This window comes from Antechinus flavipes, chromosome 1 (genome assembly GCF_016432865.1).
Source record: "Antechinus flavipes isolate AdamAnt ecotype Samford, QLD, Australia chromosome 1, AdamAnt_v2, whole genome shotgun sequence".
NCBI lineage: Eukaryota > Metazoa > Chordata > Mammalia > Dasyuromorphia > Dasyuridae > Antechinus > Antechinus flavipes.
The window spans coordinates 179,003,881-179,017,775 of NC_067398.1; the positions used below are offsets into that span (position 1 = coordinate 179,003,881).

General features: G+C 33.0%; 1 protein-coding gene across 1 annotated transcript in view; it reads left to right on the forward strand.

Moving 5' to 3' along the window:
- The window catches only part of ADGRV1 (adhesion G protein-coupled receptor V1), a 671,454-nt gene that overhangs the window by 106,798 nt on the left and 550,761 nt on the right, over positions 1–13,895 (forward strand). Inside the window, exons 30-34 of the mRNA XM_051971448.1 lie at positions 959–1,174; positions 1,656–1,900; positions 3,547–3,728; positions 4,903–5,714; positions 7,622–7,831. Of these exons, the coding sequence (XP_051827408.1) occupies positions 959–1,174; positions 1,656–1,900; positions 3,547–3,728; positions 4,903–5,714; positions 7,622–7,831 (1,665 nt within the window). The remainder of the gene's footprint in view (positions 1–958; positions 1,175–1,655; positions 1,901–3,546; positions 3,729–4,902; positions 5,715–7,621; positions 7,832–13,895) is intronic.

The following is a 13,895-nucleotide window of genomic DNA, read 5'->3' on the forward strand; positions in this document are numbered from 1 at the left end:
TAAACAAGTGTACTAAACAATAGTTAGCAATTATGTCCTCATTAAAATAAGATAGTATTTTTGAATTTGGAATAAAATTCTCCTGAAAATAAATAATTTTCTATTTTTTCTTTTAAATCAGGCATATACTATATGGAATTTATTATTACTCTTAGGCATATAAAAAGAGCTCAAATGATTTTACTGTAAAAATTAGAGTTTGGTTTAAAGTGTAAGTTCTACTACATCATAAAATTTTGAGAGAGAGTGGATTATTTAATCTACCTAGTATGATCAGAAATTTGTTTCTATATTTTTAATGTTTGATACAGATATGAAAACCTGAATAGTAAGTAATGATCATATATACAGATTTGGAAATGGTTCTGTCTTTTTGAAAGATGGAAAAATGACCTAGAGTTTTAATTATAAGAATTGCTTTTCTTTTTAATTCTGGGGTATATTTGACAAAGTTTGTAGGTTTCTTAGTATAACAGACAGAACCTTAGTCTGGAGTCAGGAAAACTTGGTTTCAAATACTTTCTTATATACTTACTAGCAGTGGGAACCTGGGTAAATGACTTAACCCAGGCATTTTTAACCTGGGGTCTGTGGACTTTTAAAAAATGACAACTGGATTTCATTATCATTGGTTTCCTTTATAGTCTTATGTATTTTATTTTATGTATTTAAAAATATAATTTAAAAATATAAAAAAATAGGCTTCACCAGACATCCAAAGCAAACTGTTACACACAAAAAGGTGAAGATTCCCTAATTAAACTTTCTGGACTTCAGTTTCCTTATCTGTAAAAGGAGAAGGTTGTATGTGATGACCTCTAAGATCCCTTCCAACTCTAGATCTGTGATCCCATAACTAAGATTTTTGTAAATTAATAGATCAGTTTTCTTAAAACATTTAACTTCTTTTTGTTTTGGTTTAGAGTTTAAAAGCATATTGCTTTTTTTGACTTGGTAGGTGAAGACTACAGCATAGCCTCATCCGACGTGGTCTTGCTAGAAGGTGAAACCAGTAAAGCTGTGCCAATATATATCATTAATGACATATACCCTGAGCTGGAAGAATCTTTTCTAGTGCAGCTGCTGAATGAAACAACTGGAGGTGCCAGACTTGGAGCATTAACAGAGGCAATCATCATTATCGAGGCTTCCGACGATCCTTATGGATTATTTGGTAAACTGGATCACTTTGTTTCACTCTTCAAATTCATCAGTTGGGAACTGATGAGATAAAATGTGCCATATGACAGATTTCCTTTCATTTTCATAGAATTAAAGAACAAATCCTTTCACTTTTCTATTGAGACTTTGTTATTTCCTGGATAAGTAACAGGGAAGTCTATTCAGAAGGCTTATTGATTAACTGTTGAATAGATATGATATAGTCCCACCTTGATTACCATTAGTAGTGAATTAGGTTAGCATTTTCTATACTTAGAAAATCTTCCACTCCCAAGAGGAAAGAAACCACAGAATAATTTATTTAGTAACTAGCAGCATTCTCTATTTCCCAGTGTTAAGCTATTAAGACTGAGTAACAGAAAAATCTCAAATACGCCAAAACCAATCAATCAGGAGGTCAATTTTCTTACCTACTACTCATTGCAGACTTGTCTTTACCATGTGTTTGAAACTAACTGTGCTTCACACTTCAGTTTTTCAGACTACTAAACTTATAGTAGAGGAGCCTAAGGTTAATTCTGTGAAGGTAAACCTGCCAATAATTCGCAATTCTGGGACACTCGGCAATGTCACTGTTCAATGGGTTGCCACCATTAATGGAGAACTTGCCACTGGCGACCTGCGAGTTGTCTCAGGTAATGTGACCTTTGCCCCTGGGGAAACCATTCAAACCTTGTTGTTAGAGGTCCTGGCTGACGACGTTCCGGAAATTGAAGAGGTGAGAAGAAGAGCTAGTCTAGAATGACACTGTAAACCAACTTCTGTTACCTTGTCTTATGATTCTTAAAACACATGTGTAGGAATATTAGTGCTGTTTTTTTTTAAAAGAGTATTTAATATATCATTTAACAAAAGATTTTTTAAATATGCAATGGAAAATGAAATCTTAAACTTCATTAAAAAATAATAATTCCATAAGGCATTGTATAATGTTATCAATACTTTATTAATCTGTATGTTCATAGTTTCTTCTCTAAGATATATGTGGACTTTAGTTATTATAGTTAAGCATTTAGAATATCTGGGCCATGATTTTTTTCTATTCCATTTAAGATACATTAATTTTTAATTTGATTGAATCTGTGCTTCCTTTTGGCTTTAGCATGAGCCAATCTGTTTAAATTAAAGAAAGATTATCACCCATATTAAGCATCTTCCCAGTCTCAGTTTCTTTATGATGAAGAGGCATGCTGAAGAAATAAAAATTTAGATTTACTGTGAATATAAGTTAATCCTAATGATATTATTGTATGAGAATAAAACTTTCTTAATCAAGCACAAGCAGCATTAAAATCTGAGCCTATAATGATTTTCTAAAAAACATGGTTCTAAATACTGTTTTTCTTTTATGAATTTAGAATGATAGAATGTTGGTGCTGTTAGTATTGGGTGTCAGGATGAAACCTATAGAATTTCCTTTAAGTGTGAATTGCTTTTCTATATACTAGTAAAAAAAAATCTGTAGTTTGAAGATTAGCCAATAGGTATAAATTTTTTTAAAAAATCATGTGCTTTAAAGCATTCAACATATATTTTATTTAGTCAGAAAGTTTCCATCTTGTATTGTTACAATAAGCTAAAATAGTTTATGCAACAACAAATAAAAGTATACTTTAGCTGATGAAGAAAATGAATTCACTTCTGTCTAAATAATATAGTTGAATAGCTATTTTTCTCATGAGAAAGCCCATGATATGACCATAGGTGAGTTTTTAGTCAAAGAAAGGGGAAAGGAGAGACTAGTGACTTCACAGCCCTTCCTCACTTAACTCAAATTAATTTTCATGCCATGGCATCCCTTTCCTGATATCATGGTCGCCTTTGAAGAAAGGACAATCCACAAACATTTAAGAATTTACTATGTCAAATTGTGCTAGTCTCTGGCTAGACCCAAAGGAGAAGGGAAAAGGAGGAAGTAAATATTTATTGTTCCAATAGATTCTAAGTGCTAAATTACTGTGCTAAGTATGTTATAGATATTAGCCTTTTGATCTCTTTTGAACCTTGTGAGACAGGTGAGATATGATCCTTATTTTACAGTTGAGGAAACAGAGGCAGAGATTAAGTGAATTGACCAGGGTTACACAGTTGATGAGTGTCCTAAGCCACATTTAAGCTCAGGTTATCCTGACTCCAGGTCCATTTGTGCTACCTTGCTCCCCATTAATGATTATGTTTTTTATCTAGGAATTGGGGGAGAGCAATTAATTTATTTGTATGTTTTATATAGGATTTTTCAATCTTTCCTAAATCACTACTTTTTGAGTCAACTGAATCAGAACTGTTAGGCTATTTTGAAATATTTCTGTTATCATTCTCAGAACTGGGATAGTATTAAGAAAGTTTTTCACTCTTTCCTATTAGGTTATCCAAGTGCAACTAATTCATGCCTCTGGTGGAGGTACAATTGGGTTAGATCGAGTGGCAAATATTATTGTACCTGCCAATGATAATCCTTATGGTACAGTTGCCTTTTCTCAATCCATTTATCGTGTCCAGGAACCTCTGGAGAAAAGTTCTTGTGTCAACATAACTGTCAGGAGAAGGTCTGTAGAACAAATATTCTGATTTTGGTTGGAATTTCTTGAATATTTAAATGATTTGGTGATTGTGATTTCCAAGATATTTTACAAGATACACAATAGTTGGTTAAATTAGTCCTTTCACACTTTTTCTTTGTGAAATATAATACTTGCTGATTGCCTATTAATACAAATAATTTTAAAGCCTTTAATTTAGTCAATAATTTCACAGGCACAGAGTTTAAGAATACAGAGAGATCTCAATGGCCATCTAGTCCAAGGCATGGCCATGATCACATAGGTAATAAGTCGTTATATACCCATTACTTGGAGATCTCCTGGGAGGGGGAAACATAGCCCTCTCTGGGTAGCTCATTTAACTTTTGGATAGCTTTAATGGTTAAGTTTTTTCCATGGCCTTGTTTTAGTGGACATACCTTGGAATGAAATGGCTGCTTGTTTCTAAATAAAATAAACCTCAATGATTTTTTTTCTATCAGTTCTTATGTGAAAACTCTATAATTGAGAATGTGATCTATCCAAATACTTGTAGTCAAAAGCAAATTTTTTAAAAAACCATTACTCCTCAAAAGTTACTCACATTACTTTTCTTGTGGTTTCATTATAATTTAACAAAACGGGGGTGGGGGGGTAAAGTGGGGGAATAATATACATATAGATTTGAGAAGCAATTCCAGTGACTTGCATCATGATGTCACTTATGAAAGCTAAATAATAAATCTTTCTTTAAACTAATTTCCCAACATCTATTTTTAAATAAAAGGGATATTGTATAATTCAGCTCATAAAATTATAGTTTTAGAACTGGAATGTATCTTAGAGGTCAATCCCTTCCTTTTCCTCAAGTGAGAAAAATGAGACCTAAGAAAATTAAGTGACTTGCCCAATGGCATATGGAAAGTAAGTTTCAGAGGGATGCTGGATCCTTAAAGAAAATTTAGTCTGATTTCTTAATTTTGCATTAAAAAAAGAGATGAACTGATCTATATTATTATTTTATAATTATTTATTATCATATTATTTCTCATCATGATAATTTTTAGAAACTAAGTTTTTTTGGCAGTTTAACATGATGGGAAGTATGAAAAACAATCATTCAAGCTTCTTTGATGTGGATAATTTAAGTAAAATCATTTTGATGAACTAATCTGGTTCTCATTTTCACTGCACTTTTTAGTGGAGGACGATTTGGCCAGCTGCTGATCTATTATAACACTTCAGATATTGATGTTGTGGCTCTTGCAATGGAGGAAGGTCAGGATGTCCTGTCCTTTTACGAATCACCAACTCAATGGATTCCTGACCAGCTTGGAAGAACTTGGGTGAATGTCTCTACAATGCTGGATCCTCAGCACACATGTGCCACTCTGTGCCTTAAAGAACAAGCATGTTTAGCCTTTTCCATTTCTGTTTCTTCTGAGATTCCCCAGTGTTTTTGGATTATCACTTGGACTACTCCAATTGAAAACAGCTCAGAATTCTGGACCTATCGGAAAAACATGACAAGGGTAGCTGCCCTTTTTAGCCGACAGGCTGTGGCAGGAAGTGATTATGAGCCTGTGATAAGGCAGTGGGCTATAATGTTGGAGGGTGATGAATTTGCAAACCTTACAGTCTCCATCCTTTCTGATGATTTCCCAGAGATGGATGAGAGTTTCCTTATTTCCCTTTTAGAGGTTAAACTGATGAACATCTCAGCCAGCCCCCAAAATCAGCCAACCATTGGACAGCCAAATACCTCTACAGTTGTCATAATGTTGAATGGTGATGCCTTTGGAGTATTCAAAATCTACAGTATCAGCCCCAATACATCAGAGGATGGCCAGTATGTGGAAGTTCAAGAGCAGCCCCAAACCTTGGTACACCTATCGATTGAGAGGATAGGGGGCAGCTTAGGCCAGGTCACGGTGGAGTGGCGTGTGGTTGGTGGAACAGCTATTGAAGGTGTAGACTTTGTAGGGGAAGGAGAGATTCTGACTTTTGCTGACGGTGAGCTTTAGTATTATTTGAATGTCAATATTTATTATTTTCATATTTTAGGAAGATTTGGAATGCTTGTGATTCTAAGTGGTATCATATATTTATATGCACATATGTATACATACTATATATATATATATATTATATGCATATAATATATATATCATACATATAAGGTCTATATACATTACAAAATACGTGCAATATACATTATACAATATAGATCGTATATACAACATACTGTGTATAGAGAAAGGAATTAAGTTATATATATTACATTTTATAGTATACTGTATGCAATGTAGTATATAATATTATTATATACTACATATTAGTAATATTTTATCATATATTAATACATATTATATAATAAATAATATGTATAACATATGATATATATAATGTGTATTATATTATATACCATATATTATATACTTAATGATTGTATGATATGTTGCAAATACTATTTATTATATATATAATATAATGTATAGCTTTTGCTATACTATAAAATTCATACTATATGGTATAGCATGTTATACATTATATATTATATGGATAGTATTACTGTAATATTATATATAACATACAATAACATAACATGATATAAGATAATGCATACATATATGGGTCATATACTATATATTACATATATAGTATATTGTAGATATCATACTTAAAATATAGTATATTTTATATACTATATTATAAAAATATAGTATATTATATAGTATATATAGTAAATATACTATATTGTATTATCATGTGGTATATATTTTATGATATAGTACATAATATAAAATATATTTAAATATAATTATATAATAATTGTGCTGTTTATTATATCAACTACACTAAAATACATTATATAATATAAAATACATTTTATAGTATGTTATTTATGATATATTACATATACAGTATGTATTATATGCAACATATATGTATTATGAGATTTTATATACATAAAACACACACATATATAGTATATAATAAACAGTATATATTCCATTAATAATATAATGTGTAATATATGGCATATACTTTAAATATTACATAGTTTATAATTCACTATGACATATATGTATAGTATATATTGTATGCACAATAATATATGGTAGCATACAATATTCTATATATGCACTACATATACACAGAGTAGAGTAACTTTTCCAATTCTTTTCTCTTAATGTGTTTGTCCTTAATTATAAATCAGACAGGAAGTACTTTTCAAGCATATAATGCACAGGCCCAGGGGCACCATGACAAAAAAAAAATATATATATATATATGTGTGTGTGTGTGTGTGTGTGTGTGTGTGTGTGTGTATGTGTGTGTGTGTGTGTATGTACACAGAATAACATTTTTTTTAATGAGAAAATTTTATACAAAGTAGTTATGGAAGGGTTGGGCAGATCAGGAGAGATTTCATGTAGAAAATGGTGCTTTATCTGTGGCTTGAATGAAGAAAGGGATTCTGTAAAACACTGCTGAGGAGACAATACATTCCAGGCATAGAAACAGGAAGATAAAATTGTGTGTGTGTGTGTGTGTGTGTGTGTGTGTGTGTGTGTGATAGAGAGAACATCAGTTTGACTGCACTATAGAGTGTAGGAAGTAGGATGATATATAGTGAAGGAGAAAACTGTGAAAGACTTTAAAAGCCATTTGGTTTAACATTTATTAAATGCTTATCGTGCATCAGGCATTGTACTTAGCACCAGGAACATAAACGAATAACAGAGAGATACTGGGGTTTATTAATTATGATGATGACGCAGATCTGTGCCTAAAGAAAGTCACTTCAAGAATGAATACTAGAACAGCAGAGTTGCCCCTTCCAAGCACTTGTGAAAATAATGAATTGACCTTTAAAATCAGTGATTATGTTGTTCTTGTTTATGTTGTTACTTTAGGTGAAACCAAAAAGACAGTGACTTTGAGCATTTTAGATGATTCTGAGCCTGAGGATGATGAAAGTATTATAGTCAGTTTGGTTTACACTGAAGGTGGGAGTCGTATTTTGCCCAGTGCTGACACGGTTACAGTGAATATTTTGGCCAATGACCATGTTGCAGGAATTGTTAGCTTTCACACAGGCTCCAGGTCTGTTATTGGTCATGAAGGTAGGTTCTTTTTTTCTGCTTACTACATTAATTCTCTTTTTATGGACATTATTGATTTATGCAGTTTATGAAAGCTTTTGGTATTTATTCATTTCATGGTTCTGGCAAGCTTAAGAGTAAATTTCTACTTGGACAGATAATAGCAATTTCAGTTTGCAGAGTAAATGTTGTCTATCTATTGAAGTGTCCATGGAGCAAACATGCAAATTAAAAGTTCATTACAGCATATGTAGCAAACATACATGGCAGAAGATGAAGTAGAAACAGCATACTCCAAATCAAGTCAACTTATATCTTGATGTCTAGCAATTTTATTGCAAAAGGGGGGAGAATTACAGAAACTACATTGTAAAATTTTTTTAGGGTCAAAATGATTTTAGAATCAACTATCTGTGTGTAGTCAATAATGTGTCAAGTTAGTCTTTGCAGATTCATGTAGAAAGTACATATTTTCCCTTTTTTTTTTTCCTATGCAGAATGCAGTTTCATTCAATCCACAGATAGGATTGTCTGCCATATGTAATTCTTTCCTTTTAATGTACCAGTCATTTAATACTGGTATTTAATCTGGCATTTCTTAGGTATGTCTTCTTTTACCAATGAGCTATGAAAATTGCTGTAGTTGAATTTTTTTACCACCCTGAAGACAACCTGGTGATGAACTAATGGAACATATTTTGTTTAACTAAAATGTTTCTTTGGCATCTTTAACTTAGAGCAGAATCTGCTTGTGTGAAATAAGTTACAGTAATAGTTTTTATTACATTATTAGGCAAAACAAATAATCTGTTTTCCATTAATGGTCCTGATTTATATGTCTCTCAGCAGTTACTTGTCGAATTAAGGCCCTCACAGAGTGTAAAACAAATACTAGTGACTCTTAAGAACATTATTAATAAGCTAACAACAGATAATGTATTTTAGGTAAAATCCCGTTTTATTACAAAGGATTACTAATATTGTTTCTGTAGTACAAAGTACAGTGTAATAGGGATCAGGCCAATTTCAAAAACTTAGTAGCTTTAGAATCTTAGGTAAGTCAATTAATTAACTCACTTTGTAACAGAGTTTTCACTATAAAATGTTGATAATATTTGCTATCCCTAAGTCACAGGACTGTTTTGAGGACCAAATAAGATAATATTTATAAAAGTACCTTGCCATACAAATGTAAGATATCATTATTTTTTGTTATTTCCATATTTGATTAATTGAACTTTCAGAAAGATGCATTTTAAAAATCTGATCACAAATTTTATGCAAAAATCTGTATGTTGTCTTGTCCTATGCAGTGATGACTCTGTGTCATGAAAGTACATGATTTTGTACTTATTTATTTGTAGCAATTATAGAACATAAGAATTAGTCATTAATAAAGATGGGGAAAAATAGTCTGGATTTTATCTGAGCTATATACAGGTTGTGTTTTTTTTTTTTGTTTGTTTGTTTGTTTTGTTTTGTTTTATATTGCGAGGCAATTGGGATTAAGTGACTTGTCCAAGGTCATAGCTAGTACGTCTTAAGTGTCTGAGGCCATACTTGAACTCAGGTCCTCCTGACTCCAGGTCCAGTACTCTATCCACTGTTATCTCTATCTAACCGCTCCATTATTTATAATTTTCATAAATTTAGATATTGATAATTACCGTATATACTCGAGTATAAGCTGACCCGAATATAAGCTGAGGCCCCTAATTTTAACCCAAAAATCTGGGAAAACTTACTATATCAGTAGGTTTAGGTAGCGCACCAGTGCCTGCAGAGGAGGAGAGCGGGTGCCGGTATATGTATGTAGAGCGGTTGCCAGCATTAGTATACAGTCCGGCTACCGACTGTGATACTACAGGAACAGTCGCATCACTGTAGCAACGGCCGACCCTGTAGTATCACAGTCGGCACTCTCGCTGTATATTACACAGCAGGGGGGCATTCAAAGGAATATTTACACATGTTTTATCTAGTGACTCGAGTATAAGCTGAGGAGGGGATTTTTCTGCCCAAAAATTGGGCAGAAAAACTCGGCTTATACTCAAGTATATACAGTATCCCTCTATTCTTTTTATAAATTTATATATTCATAATTATCCCTCTATTACTTTTTTTCTTCTATTTTAAATACCTCAAACATCTAAAGAAGACATCAGAATTCCCAAAACCAACAAAAGAAAATAAAGATTTAGTACTTGTGGTAATAGTAGAGTAGTAGTGATACTAGTAGTAGTAGCAGTGGTGGTAATAATGGGAGAAGTAGTAATAATAGTACCAACTAAGATTTAAGTAGGATCAAAATGTCTTCCACAGGTGATCCCTATGTGAATTCACCCAGTAATATGTCAGTAAAGATTCAATGAGTAAATAAATGGCTTATATAGATTTGGTTATAGAAACTGAGGAGTTTAGAATGGTGGGAAATTCAGAATCAGGTCATTGCCACCAGAAATTGTGGCGATTTTGCAAGTTTATGAAAGAAAGTATAGAATATATTCCTTAAGGTTGCAAATATTTAGCATCTGCTGAATACCTAGCAAGACCCATCCTGTTGGCTAGAACTATAGATGAGAAATGTATGTCTTTCATAAACTAACACAACAAATCAATATGCTACTAATAAAGATCTCACTGCAGCATTATTTCATATAAAATTTTTTCTCATAATTGTCTGGGAATAATATTGATTCATGAAAATTTAGCAACAATGCTTTTAGTCATTTTCAGGACATTGAAACTTCATTAAAGAAATGACAATCTTGTGGAAGTTTTATGAAAAAATATGATTCCTCTTTTCTTGTCTGCTGTTTCCTTGAAAATTCTTTTGGTGAGCCAACAGAAGGTGAATAAAAGCTGTGTTTTTATTAAATTACAAAAAAAGCAATAATTTTATGTATCAATGGAAGTCTTTAGAACATTAAGTATAAATAAATTATATATGCCAGGATCCTTTTTGCCAACTCCTTTGAAAAAGATCAGAAGATTCAAGTGAATAATAATAATTATTGCTTATTTCAGCCATTATAAGTTTATGATACATAATCCGAGTTAAACTTTTGCTTCTACTTAATATGCTTTTAATTCTACCCTTGTCAGCTCCCTGAATAGGAAACTCCTTAACTCCTGTTAGGGGCGTCCCCGTCTCTTCCTTTCTCCTCCTGCCCCCAACACTATTCCTACATATCCAAAACTTAATTGCAGATTATTTAGGTACCTGCAATACTGTTTAATCTCCCTGAGCTCTCCTCCTCCATTACTCAAAACTTAATCTCACTATCATCCCTTTACTTCTTTTTTTACCTTGTTACTGAGGAGTAATATGTACTCTTCACTCAAGCAATTATTTTGCAAATGATTATTCCCTCCCACCTCTGCAATCTTGTTCCATCAACATCCTCTCTCATGTCTCACAAAGCTTTCTTCCTCCATTAGTTTCTTTCCAAATGCTAACATGTATTTTTCAATGTGCCCCAATCCCTAAAACATAAAAATCCTTTTCTTAACCATACCATGCCTTTGAGTTATTGTTCTGTCTCCTCTTCTTTGACTAAATTCTTTTTTTTTAATTTTTATTTAATAATTACTTTATATTGACAGAATCAATGCCAGGGTAATTTTTTTTTTACAACATTATCCTTTGCACTCGTTTCTGTTCCAATTTTTCCCCTCCCTCCCTCCACCCCCTCCCCTAGATGGCAAGCAGTCCTTTATATGTTGGATATGTTGCAGTATATCCTAGATACAATATATGTTTGCAGAACCGAACAGTTCTCTTGTTGCATAGGGAGAATTGGATCCAGAAGGTATAAATAACCCGGGAAGAAAAACAAAAATGCAGATAGTTCACATTCGTTTCCCAGTGTTCTTTCTTTGGGTGTAGCTGCTTTTGTCCATCATTTATCAAGTGAAACTCAGTTAGGTCTCTTTGTCAAAGAAATCCACTTCCATCAAAATATGTCCTCATACAATATCGTTGTCGAAGTGTATAATGATCTCCTGGTTCTGCTCATTTCACTTAGCATCAGTTTATGTAAGTCTCGCCAGTCCTCTCTGTATTCATCCTGCTGGTCATTTCTTACAGAACAATAATATTCCATAACATTCATATACCACAATTTACCCAGCCATTCTCCAATTGATGGGCATCCATTCATTTTCCAGTTTCTAGCCACTACAAATAGGGCTGCTACAAACATTTTGGCACATACAGGTCCCTTTCCCTTCTTTAGTATTTCTTTGGGATATAAGCCCAATAGAAACACTGCTGGATCAAAGGGTATGCACAATTTGCTAATTTTTTGGGCGTAATTCCAGATTGCTCTCCAGAATGGTTGGATTCGTTCACAACTCCACCAACAATGCATTAGTGTCTCAGTTTTCCCACATCCCCTCCAACATTCATCATTATTTTTTCCTGTCATCTTAGCCAATCTGACAGGTGTGTAGTGGTATCTCAGAGTTGTCTTAATTTGCATTTCTCTGATCAATAATGATTTGGAACACTCTTTCATATGAGTGGTAATAGTTTCAATTTTATCCTCTGAAAATTGTCTGTTCATATCCTTTGACCATTTATCAATTGGAGAATGGCTTGATTTCTTATAAATTTGAGTCAGTTCTCTATATATTTTGGAAATGAGGCCTTTATCAGAACCTTTAACTGTGAAGATGTTTTCCCAGTTTGTTGCTTCCCTTCTAATCTTGTTTGCATTAGTTTTGTTTGTACCTTTGACTAAATTCTTGAAAAAAATTTTGCTACCTAATTCCTCCAATTTACCTGTACCCATGTGTTATTCTTCAATCCCTTGTCATGTGAATTTACTCCTAATAATCTTATGAAACTTTTCTTTCAAAGGTCATTAATGATGTAGTGATCAGATTTAATGATCTAGTCTAGGGTTCATTGTGACCTCCATAAAGTATTGAATATTTTGATAATTTTCTTCATCTTTTCTCCCCACCGTCTCTCCCACTATTGCCTCCTTTGGCAATTTCTTTTACTGCCATACCTACCTTTCTGCAGGTGACTTGCAAGTCTGCATTTCTAGACCTAAACTTTATTGAGATTTAAATTTTCTCCACTTATATATAGAAACTTTCAAACTTGAGTATCCCCAAACTCTTTCCATATAAATCTGATCATTGACAGACTAGATCTAGACTTGGAAAAGACTTCAGATGCCCTGTTAGCCCAACTCAGTCATTTTACAGGGAATGAAGGGTTAAGAGAATGGACTTTAAATAACTTGCTCAAGGTAATACTAGTAGTAAGCATCACTGATGGGTTTTGAACCATTGTTCTCTGACTCCAGAGGAAAGGCATTTTCATTTTTCTCCATGTCAGGCTACATTATTTCCATTTCTTGCATTACTTTTACCCAGTCTCCCATGTTCAAATTATTGGTGTTATTTTTGATTCTTTGTCTACTTTACCTCCCATAGTCAAGCAGTTTTAAATTCCTGTCAGTTTTATCTTTGGATAATCTTTTACATCCATTTCTTCTTCTCTCTTCCACTGTGTACCATCCTAGTATAGCGCCCCTTTATCTCTTACATTGTGTTAAGGACTCTTCAAATTCTTTCTACATTCACTTTCTCCTTGCTTTAATCTCTCTTTCATATGGATAGTGGATTAAGTACCCTTCTTCAACAATCTGGTCAAGTCACTCCTCTGCTCAAAACTTTGTTCATGTATGTAGAGTGGGATCATAGGGTCATTGAGTTAGAGACAGATGATAATTTCACTATGGCCCAGTCCAATCTTCTCATTTTACACAGATTAAATGACTTCCTTGATGTTATACAAGTACTGAGTAGCCTAATCTAGATCTTCTGATTTCAAACCTCCACTAAGTTCATGTTCTTTTTCCCTCTGCCTTTGTTTATGCTATTACATATGCCTGGAATATCCTTTTTCTTCTTTGCCTGTTGCATTTTTTAAACCCCAATTCAAATGTTTCCTCCTCTATGAAATCTTCCTAAATTAACTTTGTCTTTCTCAGACTTAACAGCACTTAGTTTTTTTTTTAATTCTCTAATGTATTTTATGTGAAACCATGCATGATATTTGTCTATG